A 13,307-nucleotide genomic window follows, 5' to 3' on the forward strand; every position below is an offset into this window, starting at 1 on the left:
TTGGGGTTTGCTGTGTTAGACGTCCTGTTTTCCCCTCGTCTTTTTTTTTGTTTGGGGTGGTTTTCCCGCCGGAGCACCGTGACAGCGAGCCGTGGCGTGGCTGCGGTTGGGTGGCCTGGACCCGGACTGTTTCTCCTGCCCTTCTTCAGAATAGCAAAAGGCTTCCAGCTTTCACCCAACCCATGGGTTGCTTCATCCACCGGCGGGCAAGTCTGAGAGCGAGCGGGGCGCAGAGAGACGGACGGGACGTTCAATAAACGCCAGATGTTAGGAAGGTTTGGGGGAAGGATTTGGGGCTCTGGACTTGAGATTATCTTTGGTATAAAACATTCCAAGAAGGCATGGCGTGTTTCAGACTGGCAGATTTTTTTTTATTTTGCATCTTGCCTTAATTTGATCCTGATGTTTCACAAAGAGAGGCAGAAAAGGCTTGTGATGCTGCTGGAATATCTAGGAAGATGTTATTTCAACCTTCATCATGTTTCCCAAAAAAAAAAAAACTTTTAATGTCTATTTCTTTCAAACATGCCTGAATTTCAATTAGGTGTTTTCAAGGTTTGGAAAGTGCTTTTTACAGAAGTAAAAAGTCCTTGAAAGCGCTTGATATTCAAACTGCACCATTATGTAATAAAGTGCAATCTACCGTTTTATTAAATGCCTGGATTTGGAAAATATAATTTAGAGTTGGATCCAGATATTTTCACACACACCCACATGCACGCACACACGCACACACACACACACACACACACACACACACACACACACACACACACACACACACACACACACACACAAACTGTCTGAAGTTAAATCAGAACGCACTTCTCTTATTTTAAGTTAGTTAGAATTGCCAAAATTATTTCAATTTGCTAAATACCAGAAAACTTAATGAGAACAGCTTTTACAGATTTTTTTTTTTTTAACTTTCTTCATATTTTGTGTTTTTGGCATTTAATTTGAGCAGGAAGGTGATTTACAATAAGAATTTGTTTGGATTGTTTCAACGTATTGAATATGTATTATTCCTAACAGCTCTGTGTAATTGAAATAAAAGTTGACTCATATTTTACACATTAAAAAAATCAATATTGAAATAAACAAAGCTTAGCTCAGCGCTGCAGTCAAATAAGAAGAAAAGTATTCAGGTGTGTGGAAGAAACAGACACACAAACATGTTTTTAGACACATTTAAAGACAAAATCTGGGGGAGGAAAACAAACCGATTTCATTTTTCCTCTCTCTGGAAAATCATCAAAATTCTGCGTGAGAAAGTAAAACAGAAACCTGAACCGATTCCTGCTTGCTGTTAAACCCTGCAGCCTCTCTGGCACTTTAAAAATGTTTTATTTCCCCTCTCTCTTGCTCCCTCAGGGGAAAAAGTTTGAGATCCTCCCCGACGGTCTGCCCTCGGCCAGGAAGCTCATCTACTACACGGGCTGCCCGCTGCGCTCCCGCCACCTGCTGCAGCTGCTCAGCAACAGCCACCGGCTCTACATGAACCTGCAGCCCGTCCTCAAGCAAGTCCGTCGGCTGGAGGAAAACGAAGGTGAGTTCGGTGTCCGTTTACACACGCTGCTCCGCTGAAGTGTTCACACCCCTTGAACCGTGGCGTGTGGTCCGGTCCACACGCCACGGTAGGGTTTTTTTTTTTTTACTTAGCACTGCATCTTCTTACAATGCTTCCTCAATTTTCTGCAAAAAAGAAAAAAGAAAGAAAGAATTTTAAGATTGTGAAGTATCAATGTGCTAAATATTACAGTTTTCTCATGTCGTCGTGTCTCCAGAGAAGAAGCAGTACCGGGAGTCGTACATCAGCGACGCCCTGGAGCTGGACATGGAGCAGCTGGACAAGCGTTCCCGCGCCAGCGGCAGCAGCGCCGGCAGCGTGTCCCACCACAAGCGCCTCTCCCGCCACTCCACCACCAGCCACGGCAGCTCGCACACGTCCGGCATCGAGACGGACAGCTTCCGGGCCCCGGGTCAGGCCCCTCACCGGCCCGTGCGCACCTGCAGCTCCTCCACCACCAGCCATGGCAGCTCCCACACCTCCGGCATCGAGAGCAGCGGCAAAGAGCGCATCCTGGACGACGACGGTAAGAGCGGATGGTTTGTTCTGTATTTGGGCTGACGTGTTTGTAGCTTAGCTCACAGAGACGAGCAGTGAAATGTTTTTGTTTCACAGGGTTAGACTTTAAGGTCCAGTGCTTGTTAAACTTTGTGTCCTTCCTTCTGGAAACATGATCGGTTTATGCTGAGTGTCCTGATGATAGATCTGACCTGGATGACCTTGACAACTTTCTACTGGGGAAAAAACTGGTCTTAATTGCTCCTTCAGCCAAGAACCTTTAGGATTTAGGGAATAATTTTAATGAAATCATTTTATCTTTATATTCGTTTTATTCATAATTCTGTATTTTTTCCATTCATTTTTGCACCGTTGTCATAATTTGGGTTGACGTTAATATTATATTCAGCCAATAAACAGATCAAGATGGAGATAAATATCGGTTGTTAATTTCGTATCTGGACGACACCGATATGTTGAAAAACTTCCTTTTCTTAATATATTTATTATCCATTATTTTTACTTTAGCTCGTGTTTCTTTTATTAGCACAGTATGCTTATAATTTAGCTACTTTATTTATAAACAAGGGTTTTCTTTCCTCTTTACTTCCTTGTAGATAAGAAGTAAAGGTTTGTGTCTGTATTATAACAGATAAAAGATTCATTTTCTGCCTATTAATCTCTTTTGACAGGTTTTCAAGTTTTTTGTTTTCCTCTGGTTTGTGTTTTTGTCCTGGACGTCGTCGTATAAAAGCTGCTCTACAGCTGAGAGTTTGATGTATCTGCGAGGGGATTTCAGGGGTTTGAACCAGTTTGAAGTTTTGTATTTCCTTTACTCTGATATTGTTTTTGTTCCCCAGCAGAGATCGAGATGCTGGTTGACGACCCCAAAGACTACGAGGAGCTTCACGAGATGGCTCTGGACCAGGAGCTGTGCATCCACATCACCGAGGACATGCTGACGATGTCACCAGACCAGACCAACGGATACTCGGGTACAGACATTTAGGGGAGCGACACGCAGCGTCCACGTTTCTGCAATTTGCTCTAAAACGTTCGTGTTCTGGCTTTCTTTTCAGGCCTGATAGTAAAAGACATCAGCTCCTCCACTTCCAGCTCCTCGGAGACCGTCGTCAAGATGAGAGGACAGAGCATCGAGTCGCTGCCTCAGGTAACTCCCGACTCATTTCGGCAACACGCAGCGACGCAACTGAGACGAAGCAACCACAGGGTGGAATACGACGACAAACCTCCAAAGTGTTTTGAAGTTATTTTCAGCCCAGTTATATGGTCCAGCCTAATTTGACACAGTCGGTTCCACCCTTCCAGAGGTAAACGTTCAGCCAGTGTGGCTCTTTTTTTCTCTCCCTTCCTTTGAAAGCCGCATAATTTAGCACAAATATGCAACAGCACCACAGGGATGATTTAGTCTGAAGATCTGATTGATCTGACAGCAGCATGGGACAGTTTTGTCGTGTAATGAACTGAAAAAGAGTGATTTCTAGGTCTTTTTAAGTATAGATAAAAGTAAAAATTCAAGAATAATACAAAATTTGGCTCTCCAGCACATTTTGGTGCAGATGGAAGCGTTTTATTTCCCATTGGGGAAGAAAGATTTCAGACAAATTGAAATCTTATTAAAATACAATGTATTTGCAAGGACAACATTTATTCAGTTTCAAATGCAAATCTTGCTTTTATTGCTCCAAACTCACTACATTCTTGCTATTTTACGAATGCGTATGTTAATGCCTAGTAGACCAAATGCTGCTCCAAAAGCAGGAATTTAACTACGGCGCAGGGCATTCTGGGTCATTAAAACCAAAACAAACACGTGCGTCTTGCGTTAGTGGGAGAAATTGTTTTACCAATGACAGAACAGAAATCCTACAACCTCTAAAGCCTGACGCCACTCCGTTTTTGTTTACATTTTACGTAGGAGGAAGTTGCGCTCGTGTCTTCCTCTGAGGTTTTCTCGTCGTTTCCTTCAGTGGTTCTTGGTGCGGCGCCGCCACCGGCGACTGGGGGCAGATGTTTTTCAACAAGTTCAGATTTATTGGTTCAGTGCAGCGCGAAAGAGAACCGCTGAAAATGCAACAAACGTTGCTATTTTTCCAAGCTGTAAGCTACATTCACCCCAAAACAGGTTTTGACCTCATTTGGTCGCCAAGGAAACCAAACGGCAGCGCTTAGTAAAAGTAACGGCAACATTGTTCCTTTTCACATTCACAGACGACTACGAGCCGGAAGCCTCAGTCCTCCACGGACCGCCACAGCCAATCGCTGGACGACATCCGGCTCTACCAGAAGGACTGCCAGCAGTGGGCGGAGCTCTGCCAGGACACCGCCCACAGTTACACGTTCGGCTGCGCCCAGGAGCTGAACGACGGCGAGGGACACCTGGGCCTGTCGGAGCAGCGCACCGGCGCGCTCGGTGAGACGCAGCCCTTCCCCATCAAGCGGACGAACAAGTACTTCTCCCTGGACCTGACCAACGACGAGGTGCCCGAGTTCGTGGTGTGACGGCGGCGGACGAGGGCGGCGCGTCTGCTAACGGTTAGCAAACCGGCGACGAGAAAGCTCGTCCACTTCCTGAGACTGACCTGCAGGCAAGGAGCCTTCTGGGTGAAGAGAGACGTGTTGACAGAACAAACAGCTTGGACGGAGTTTGTTTTTTGCTCAAAGGTAACAAAAGGGATCCTTCTATCTTTATTTTTTGTTTCAGCCGCTTTTTGAAGCCATGCAAAGACTGGAGGTAAAAAGAAAGACAAGCAGGACTGTTTGTAAATAAATAGATGAACGTCTTCTGGGCTACAAGCCAAAAACAAAAAGTGGAATTTAACTAGAACGCCTGATTCTACGTTCACCATTCCTCCGGCGCGACGAACCGGAGCTACTATCATCTTCTTCTTCTTCACGTAACCGATGTGAACACACCACCGCCGTGCCTTGGCAACACTATGCAGGTGTCGAACGCTCGCCTTGACAATCACAGCCCTCTCCTGACGTTCAAGCCATGAAGATCGAAGGTTCTGCAATCTCTTAAACCTCTCATGCACATTTAAGTCAGCGAATCGAGCTCGCTCTGCAGCTTTTTTAAACGGCTTCACGACGTTTCTCTATTCGTCCTGTGAAATTTAGCCGAAGTTTCCAGGCAGGAGTGAGCCTGAGAGGGCTCCTACATGTCCCAGCATGCAGTCGAGTTTTGTGGCCAAAATACGATTCTGTGTGATCTGGAGTCAAAAATGGAACTGTCAGCCAAAACAACCCATGCATGTTGATGCTTTATGTTTTTTTTTACACTTCTAGCCTTCTCTCGGTGCTGATTTTTGTCTCTCTCTTTTTTTTTTTTTTACTGGAATTTGTTACATTCTTTTTATTTCACATCCTCCAACCAAAAAAAACCAAACATTTTTTTAGATGTATTTTTATATAAAAAAATATATATAGTGTATGTTTAGATAATATTCTGCTGTCATTCAGTATTACGAACAAATCTCGGTGGCAGTGTTAAGGATGCGGAGCTACTAACCAGACTAACTGGTTTCATCCGGTTTTGTCATTTCAATCTCCCAGTAAGAGTCCAGACGGCCTGAGGACATGGCGATACAGGCGGTCAGCTGTGTTGTTGATACTTGTTGATACACTGCAGACGCCGTGGGTAAACATGGGGCTCTGTTACGGATTAGAAGAATAATTGCAACAATGTGGCAGGTTAAGCTTCGGTTTAATAGTTTCTTAGTTTTAAATGCGACAGAACTCATTTTGAGTCTTGAAAAGTTACACAAAAAAGGGATTTGTTCGAAACAGAAAACCGAATAATCAACACAGAGTTGTGTCGTTATATAAGGCAACATTTCTGAGACGCAATACTTGAGCAAGGCGAACAAAACCACAGTCATAAGCAGGCATGGGTCGGTGAGAGGTTCTCACGATTAGAAACCAAGGTTTAACTTTGCTTTGCACTTATATTTTAAACATGAACATCTTATATTTTAACAGAAAAGCAACATTTATGCCAAATTATGTAGAGATTTTTGCAGTTTAACTGTTACTTGCAACGTGCTTTTAATGCTGTTTTGATGCGCAGACATAAAGGGAAGTGAGATCTTATCGGCAGTTAGTATCTTCCCTTGGCATCTTTGTTTTATACAAGTCTGGATCATGCTAACTGCTAGCAGCAAGGACACCTAAGCCCAAAGCAGATTTCTACACCTTCTTTATAAAACTCAAGTCTCGAAAAAAAATTTATGCAAACTCTATTTTACTAGCTGTCATGTTTATATCGGTTGGTCATTTACTCAGGAAGTTGAGGTTGGAGACGGTGCGTCACCAGTAATATTCCTGTGTGAAACGTAAACGGACAGTGAAACATGTAAAGCAACTTCCGGTCAGAGTAACTAAGTAACATTATTTTATTAATATTTAAACCACTTTGCTTTTTATCACTCAGACCATGAGCACTTTATGTTCTGCTCTTTGTACATGTTTCACAGAGGAAGATTATTGTTGACGCACTGCTTCCCATCCTCCTGTGTTTCCTGTGTAAATAATAATCTTCTTTTGTTAACAAGCCGCCATTACAACCTAAGAATGGTTCCAATCTTTTTTTACTGGAGTTACTTCAAGCCAGTAGAAGTTAGCTTTAGCTTAGCACCTTGAACTAGCCGTTAGCTTCAGCGTCCTGGACCAACAAATCTGGATTTATCACAAGCCTGAGATCCATTAGTTTCAGAAGTTAGAGTGGAGAGGAACTTCACATCAAAATTTAGTTAGTTTTAGTCACAAGTTCCAAAACGGCGAGATTTGTGGGTTTTTTTAGTGCTAACTTTTCTTAACAATACACACTGATAACTATGAATTTCTCTCTCTTTTTTATTTAATATGCTCACAAATTGTGGTTTCACAACACTGAATGTTAATATAATATATTACATGAGACTGGTTTTCAATTTATAACTTTCAGTATGGTCTATATATGTGACGGCCATATTGGATGCTAAATTGGTGGCTTATCAGACAGGAAAGGGAGAATTCTCACTTCCTGTTCTGCAGAAAAGATTTAAACCACTTCTAACCATTAGACAGAACTTCAGTTAAAAAAAATTTGAACTGTTCTTTTAAGCAAACATACAGAACAACGAAACTTTACGTTGGACAAAATATTGGTCTTTTTTGTCTGCCATAGTTTTATAGCAGTGTTAGAAGCTGAAGATTGTGGTTTGGATATTTATTTCCAGCTGTTAATTTTAACTTTCTTGGAAGTAAGGGACACATGTTCCAGCTTTCATTAAGCCAGTTGACCAACAATGCGCAGCAGTAGGTGGGGAAGGGGCAGCATTCTGTTGATTGTGTGCTTCAAACAACCAATTCTACCTGACATTGCAATAAAACCATTGTAACAAAGCAATAGAAACATTTTGTAGCTTTGGAACTGTTCCTTTTTAAAACTTCCACCTGACCCATGCCTGGACCGTGCTAACCTTTGAACCCTAGCACTGACGGCAGGAAACACTTAGCCAGCCACTAACATCTTCCTGTCAGCTCTTTGCTGCTCCCTGTGGCTGTTTTTCCTCTCTGCATATTTTCAAAACTTCAATTTTGGATCACGAGCCTGTTTTCCTGTTTTTTACACTGACGTCGTCAATAAAAACGTTTGGCAACATTAGAAGAGTTATTTAAAGTTTTCCAGAGAGGAGCTGAAGCCCACTAATCCCACGTTAGCAAAAAAATGTGCTCAGGAACTGACAGGACCAAGTGCGTTCATAAGGCTCCACTCACATGTTTTATCTTTAATGGTTTCATCGGTTCACTTGTCTTAACTCTAAAAACTTTTAGATTCTAAATACAACTTAGTAAATGTGCTCATTTTTCAGATTGGATGTTCTGGTTATTTTTAGCCTGTATGCTAAAATATGCTAACAAACACATTTAGCTCTGTCTGAAGTGCTCTCATGAACTTATTTGTGCGTCATGAACTTATTTCTTAAATTCTAACTGTTACACATATATCACAACTTTATTATTGTTAAGATTTCTGTTTTGGTTGGTTGATGTTTAAGATCCACATGATTGCCTTAAGTGTTGCCAATAAATCCTCACATTTGCCAAATTTAATTAGTAATATAGTATCCACCTTATTCCTGGGAGAAGGTGCTGTGGAACGTTTATGGGTCTTACTTCCGGCGTCCACCGGAAGTGGTAGTGGTTCACTGTAATTTGTAGGGGGGGTTTTTTTGCTAATCTTTATTCCTGGTAGACGTTTACATCTCTCTTTTTGGTTATTGTACCATATTAAGTAAAAATTTATTAAGAACATGGCGTCTGCTATCAGACAGCTGCTCAGTATAGAGGAGCGTAATTATGACTTTAATCACGAACACAAGCGTTTAGGTGACCACAACCGCTGTGCGCTCCAGACCGTAATATGGAGAAGCTCCCCACTGGGCTGGAACCGGACCACACATGAACCGGTTAGTCTTTCCAGTGGAAAACCGCCTTAAGATGCCCTCGTGGAGTTCCGGTAGCCGTTGCGCTGGTCGTGACTGTACCGTAATAATCAGACCAAAATGAGTTTGTGGCTACTTTTGAACGTACTCCAAAAACAAAAGTAATGCTCTATTCCTACCGACAGATGAGGAAACAAAAAGAATGTGACTATATATATATATAAACTTGAATAGAGAAGCCAAAATGCTTTCTGTCCTCGTTTCATTTTGTGGACTAAAAGCAAACGGAAGAAAACCCACATCTGCATCCGGAGCAGTGAGTCAGCGAAGTAGCTACATAAGCTAAGTGCTTATTTGCGGCCACTTCTTCAAGTCACCATCCCACTTTTCACTAGCTGCAGGTAGCGACAACAACAATATTGCCACGTTTAAGCTGTGACAGCTGGTGTTCTCACATATTTTACAGCCTAAAACCTCTGACGAAAGCCGGTTAGCGAGTTACTAACATGTAAACAAATGGCGGTTCCGGTTTGCGGCGGAAGTCGCACCCAAAATTAACGCAAGCCCTCACCATGTGCTAGGAATAAGGTGGATAGTCGCGCTTCTCTTTGCAGCTTTACAAGGTCCGTTTTAAGTATTACAACCTCTAGAATAAAGTACTTTCTTTAAATTGATGCTATGAAATTTAAATGAATTTCTCTGTTTCTTCCTGTGTTTTTACAACAGCTGTTCATTAATCGAAGGTGTCAAAGTCATTTTGTGATCAGCAGCAGCAAAAAATTTTTTTTTATTGAACTCAAATGTTTAGGTACACAAGCCATGCAGGCATAACCCTGCCATTGAGAGGTTTCGTCATGTCGTTGTGATTTGCTTCTCCGGCTTTAGTAAATGGTCCTACTTACGCTTTGTAAGAGTCTGTGTCCCATAATCCTTTCTGTGAAAGGATCTTTCTGCAGGAAAAGAAGAGTTGTTTTTGTTTTTTTTGTCACCCTACTGTTAAAAAAATAATTTGTAATAATGGATCTGCTCTGTGCCTTTTTGGTACTAATGTTCCTCACATCCAATAAACAGGTACATGCAGTGGCGGAGCTAGACTTTTAAAGTTGGGGGGGCCAGGACTACCTCTGGGGGGGCAAAATTTTAAATGTGTGTGTGCACATATATATAATTTTTAAAAATAACCAAACTGAATATTTGGTTAGTTTTTAGGCCCCTCTGTCATTTGACATGTTATAATTAACACCTTTGACTGCCGCACATGGAGACATGATAGACTTTATGCAGAGTTCATCACAGAGGAAACTAAAATCAATCAAATAAAAGATCCTTTCCGAATATCATCTCATGGACACTGAACTAAATGCATCTTTCTGACTGGGAGCTGACAGCGTGTTGAAGAGTTATGGACACCTTGGTTAGGAAGCTCTGGTTTGACAGGTAATTTGACAGGTAACAATATTTCGGGTCGGACCAGAATTATTTGCCTGATGGTGGTTCGGGCTTCTAATGAGTTTACATTTAATGAGTTTGCAGCACACAGAGAAAACCTAAAGAGAATGTGATCTACTTATTGTAGTTTAAGTAGAGGAATAACAGCTGACTGTTGAGAGAGGAAAGAAATTAAAGTGCAGATCCGTTAGGCAGAAACAAGCGCAGAGCGCTGGGCAATAAATGCTCCACGGTTACGCTCCAATTAATCACACATGAGATGACAAACGCCAAATATACAATATATAGTTACACTGCTTATGTTAATGGTGTTTTAAAAACTTAACCTAGTTAATATGCCAGATTCCCTCCTCATCCTCGTCTTGATGAGAACAGAGAGCAGTTCCCTAGTTTCTGTCCAGAATGTGATCAGCTGACCACTTAGTGCGCAGACAGTTTCAACTTTACGCACAGAGAACATCGTGGAGCTCATTATTAATCAGACTAAGAACAATATCAGTCAGAGAATCACCTCTGATCTGGTCGCTTTAACGGACCAGAGACTTTGGAGCGTCCAGCAGCTGATCCGCTTCTGCTGGTTTTTCTCCCGCTGAGGGATCAGGAAACGATCAGAGTTCTGCCGTCTTCTAATCACATAATTTCGTGAAATGTTACCTGAAAACGTTCTAGCAGAGAAATAACAGCAGTGGCTCTGCCACTGCTGTTAGGAGATGGAACCCAAATAAAAAAGGGTAGGGCGGTAAAGTGGAGGGGCCAATGGTTCCCTGGCCGTCCTGTTACGCTGCGCAAATCACTGCCAGTTCAGACTTGAGAGAATAATGCATTTAGTGCCCACAGATTCTATTTTTTTTTCATAGCGCATGCTCACTGCGTGCTATTATTAGCCCTAGCAACAGTTGCCATGCTGCTCACAATGATGTCATCAGCAGGACTTCAAATGATGTCTGTGTCATGAGGCCCTTCTAAGGTTGACTTTGTGATGTCATAGAGGTCATGACATCACCAACTGATCAGTTAATTCTCTGATCAGTTAACACAAATCAGTTCAGTCAGTCAGCACAAGATTCATTTGGACGTTTTAGCTAAGCACAATAAAGATGAACGACGAAAGCCCACAGAGAGAAATGGATGTAAAGCCTAACGTTTCTTTTTGGACTAAAGTGAAAAAAACATTGTCCAAAAAAGTTCACCCTGGTCAAAGAAGCCCAGATTACAAGAAAAGAAACTTTCTCAGTGAACTTCTGTGGGAAGTGATTGAAAAGGCTGCAGATGGACCAACTCTGCATCTTGTCAGACACACCTTTCAGGAACAACACAGCAAAATTCTGATCTTGCTTTTGAGAAAAACTGGAGAATTAAACGTGGACGTACTCTCCGAGGTGTCAGAAGAGCTAGGAGAAAGGATTTTCCAGAGTCTTGCGAGAGATGCATTTCACTTTGCCAGTGGACTGCATTTAATCGCACTCCTTGAACACCCAGAAGGACACCAAGTAATTGTAGAGAAATTTAAAAAGCACCTGGAGAATCCTGTTCCTAAAGAGAAAATGTTCGCGTCTACAAAAAGAAAGTTCAGGACGACTTTTTTTCCAACTGAAGACTTGTACGCAGATGAAAACTGCCTGAGTGAGGATTATACTCAGGCAGCCATGGACCCTGAACAGTTTTTGAGGGACGCAAACAGGATGGGTTTCAGACGAGGAACCGAAGACGAAAGGAGAGTTATGGTGGAAAACATCCTATGGAGATTGATTTACAAGTCCAGTTATAGATCTACCTATGGGCATTACAAGAGGAAGCACACCGAACCTGTCCAGAGAAAGCTTGCTCCAAAAATCTGGAAAGAAGTAAAGGACATAGATTTCGTCTTTTATGAGAAAATGGAGAAAAAAGCCTGCCGAGACATCTTGCAACTTCTCTGGGGCAATGAAGATGCAGTAAGAGAACTGCTCTTCAAAATGATCAGAAGCGATAACCCAATAGTTATTTATAAGGTTTTGGAGTGCTTTAGACGAACCCTATCACGACCACGAAAAATCAATCTCCGAGACACCGTTTTTCAAAAGGCATGGGGGCTCATCAAACAGGCTGTTTGTTGTGAAGACGACTCAAACGAAGAAGAGAGGCAAGAACCCACCAAGAGTGGACCGAACGCTGTGTTTAGTCCACGCTCAGCTGGGCCTCTAAATTTGGTCAACTCAGAGGTCGGTACTGACTCGGAGGAGTCAGGGCCGGTCTCCGAGACAGGACCCGCCTCCGAGACAGGACCCGCCACCGAGACAGGACCCGCCTCCGAGACAGGACCAGCCTCCGAGACAGGACCAGCTTCCGAGACAGGACCAGCCTCCGAGACAGGACCCGCCTCCGACACAGGACCCGCCTCCGCGACAGGACCAGCCTCCGAGACAGGACCAGCTTCCGAGTCTGGACCAGCCTCCGAGACAGGACCAGCCTCCGAGACAGGACCCGCCTCCGAGACAGGACCCGCCTCCGAGACAGGACCCGCCTCCGAGACAGGACCCGCCTCCGAGTCAGGACCCGCCTCCGAGACAGGACCCGCCTCCGAGTCAGAACCAGCCTCCGAGACAGGACCAGCCTCCGAGACAGGACCCGCCTCCGAGACAGGACCAGCCTCCGAGACAGGACCCGCCTCCGAGACAGGACCCGCCTCCGAGACAGGACCCGCCTCCGAGTCAGGATCCGCCTCCGAGACAGGACCCGCCTCCGAGACAGGACCCGCCTCCGAGACAGGACCCGCCTCCGAGTCAGGACCCGCCTCCGAGACAGGACCCGCCTCCGAGACAGGACCCGCCTCCGAGACAGGACCCGCCTCCGAGACAGGACCCGCCTCCGAGTCAGGATCCGCCTCCGAGACAGGACCCGCCTCCGAGACAGGACCCGCCTCCGAGACAGGACCCGCCTCCGAGTCAGGATCCGCCTCCGAGACAGGACCCGCCTCCGAGACAGGACCCTCCTCCGAGACAGGACCCGTCTCCGAGACAGGACCAGCGTCCGAGACAGGACCCGCCTCCGAGTGAGGAGCCGCCTCTGAGACAGGACCCTCTTCCGAGACAGGACCCACCTCCGAATCAGGGCCTGCCTCTGAGTCCTCAAGCCTTACGGTGTTTTCAGGATTTTTTCTCACCAACGGAGTGACACGTTGCCAGAAGTGTCAAAACTGGATGCGTTTCTTCAGCAGAACTTCACAACTTGCGGGAGTGGATGATTATGGCCTTAAATTCCTGCTTACAAGTTTTCAATCTGAGAATACCGGAAACCTTTAGTCATTCGCTGTTACAGTCAGCAAATGACTGTTCTCTGACAGTCATTCAGCGAACAGTCAT

General features: G+C 44.1%; 1 protein-coding gene across 2 annotated transcripts in view; it reads left to right on the forward strand.

Annotated features, from left to right (window-relative positions):
- Positions 1-9,597, forward strand: part of frmd6 (FERM domain containing 6) — a 32,521-nt gene extending 22,924 nt beyond the window's left edge. The window contains exons 10-14 of one of the 2 annotated variants that reach the window (XM_008399012.3): positions 1,375-1,549; positions 1,788-2,096; positions 2,929-3,063; positions 3,148-3,239; positions 4,301-9,597. In XM_008399012.3, coding sequence (XP_008397234.2) covers positions 1,375-1,549; positions 1,788-2,096; positions 2,929-3,063; positions 3,148-3,239; positions 4,301-4,591 — 1,002 coding nt within the window. In that variant the 3' untranslated portion in view covers positions 4,592-9,597. The remainder of the gene's footprint in view (positions 1-1,374; positions 1,550-1,787; positions 2,097-2,928; positions 3,064-3,147; positions 3,240-4,300) is intronic. The other variant, XM_017302439.2, reaches the window with a different exon arrangement.
- Positions 9,598-13,307: the final 3,710 nt, after the last annotated feature.

This window comes from Poecilia reticulata, chromosome 22 (genome assembly GCF_904066995.2).
Source record: "Poecilia reticulata chromosome 22, P_reticulata-male-v2, whole genome shotgun sequence".
Taxonomy (NCBI): Eukaryota; Metazoa; Chordata; class Actinopteri; order Cyprinodontiformes; family Poeciliidae; genus Poecilia; species Poecilia reticulata.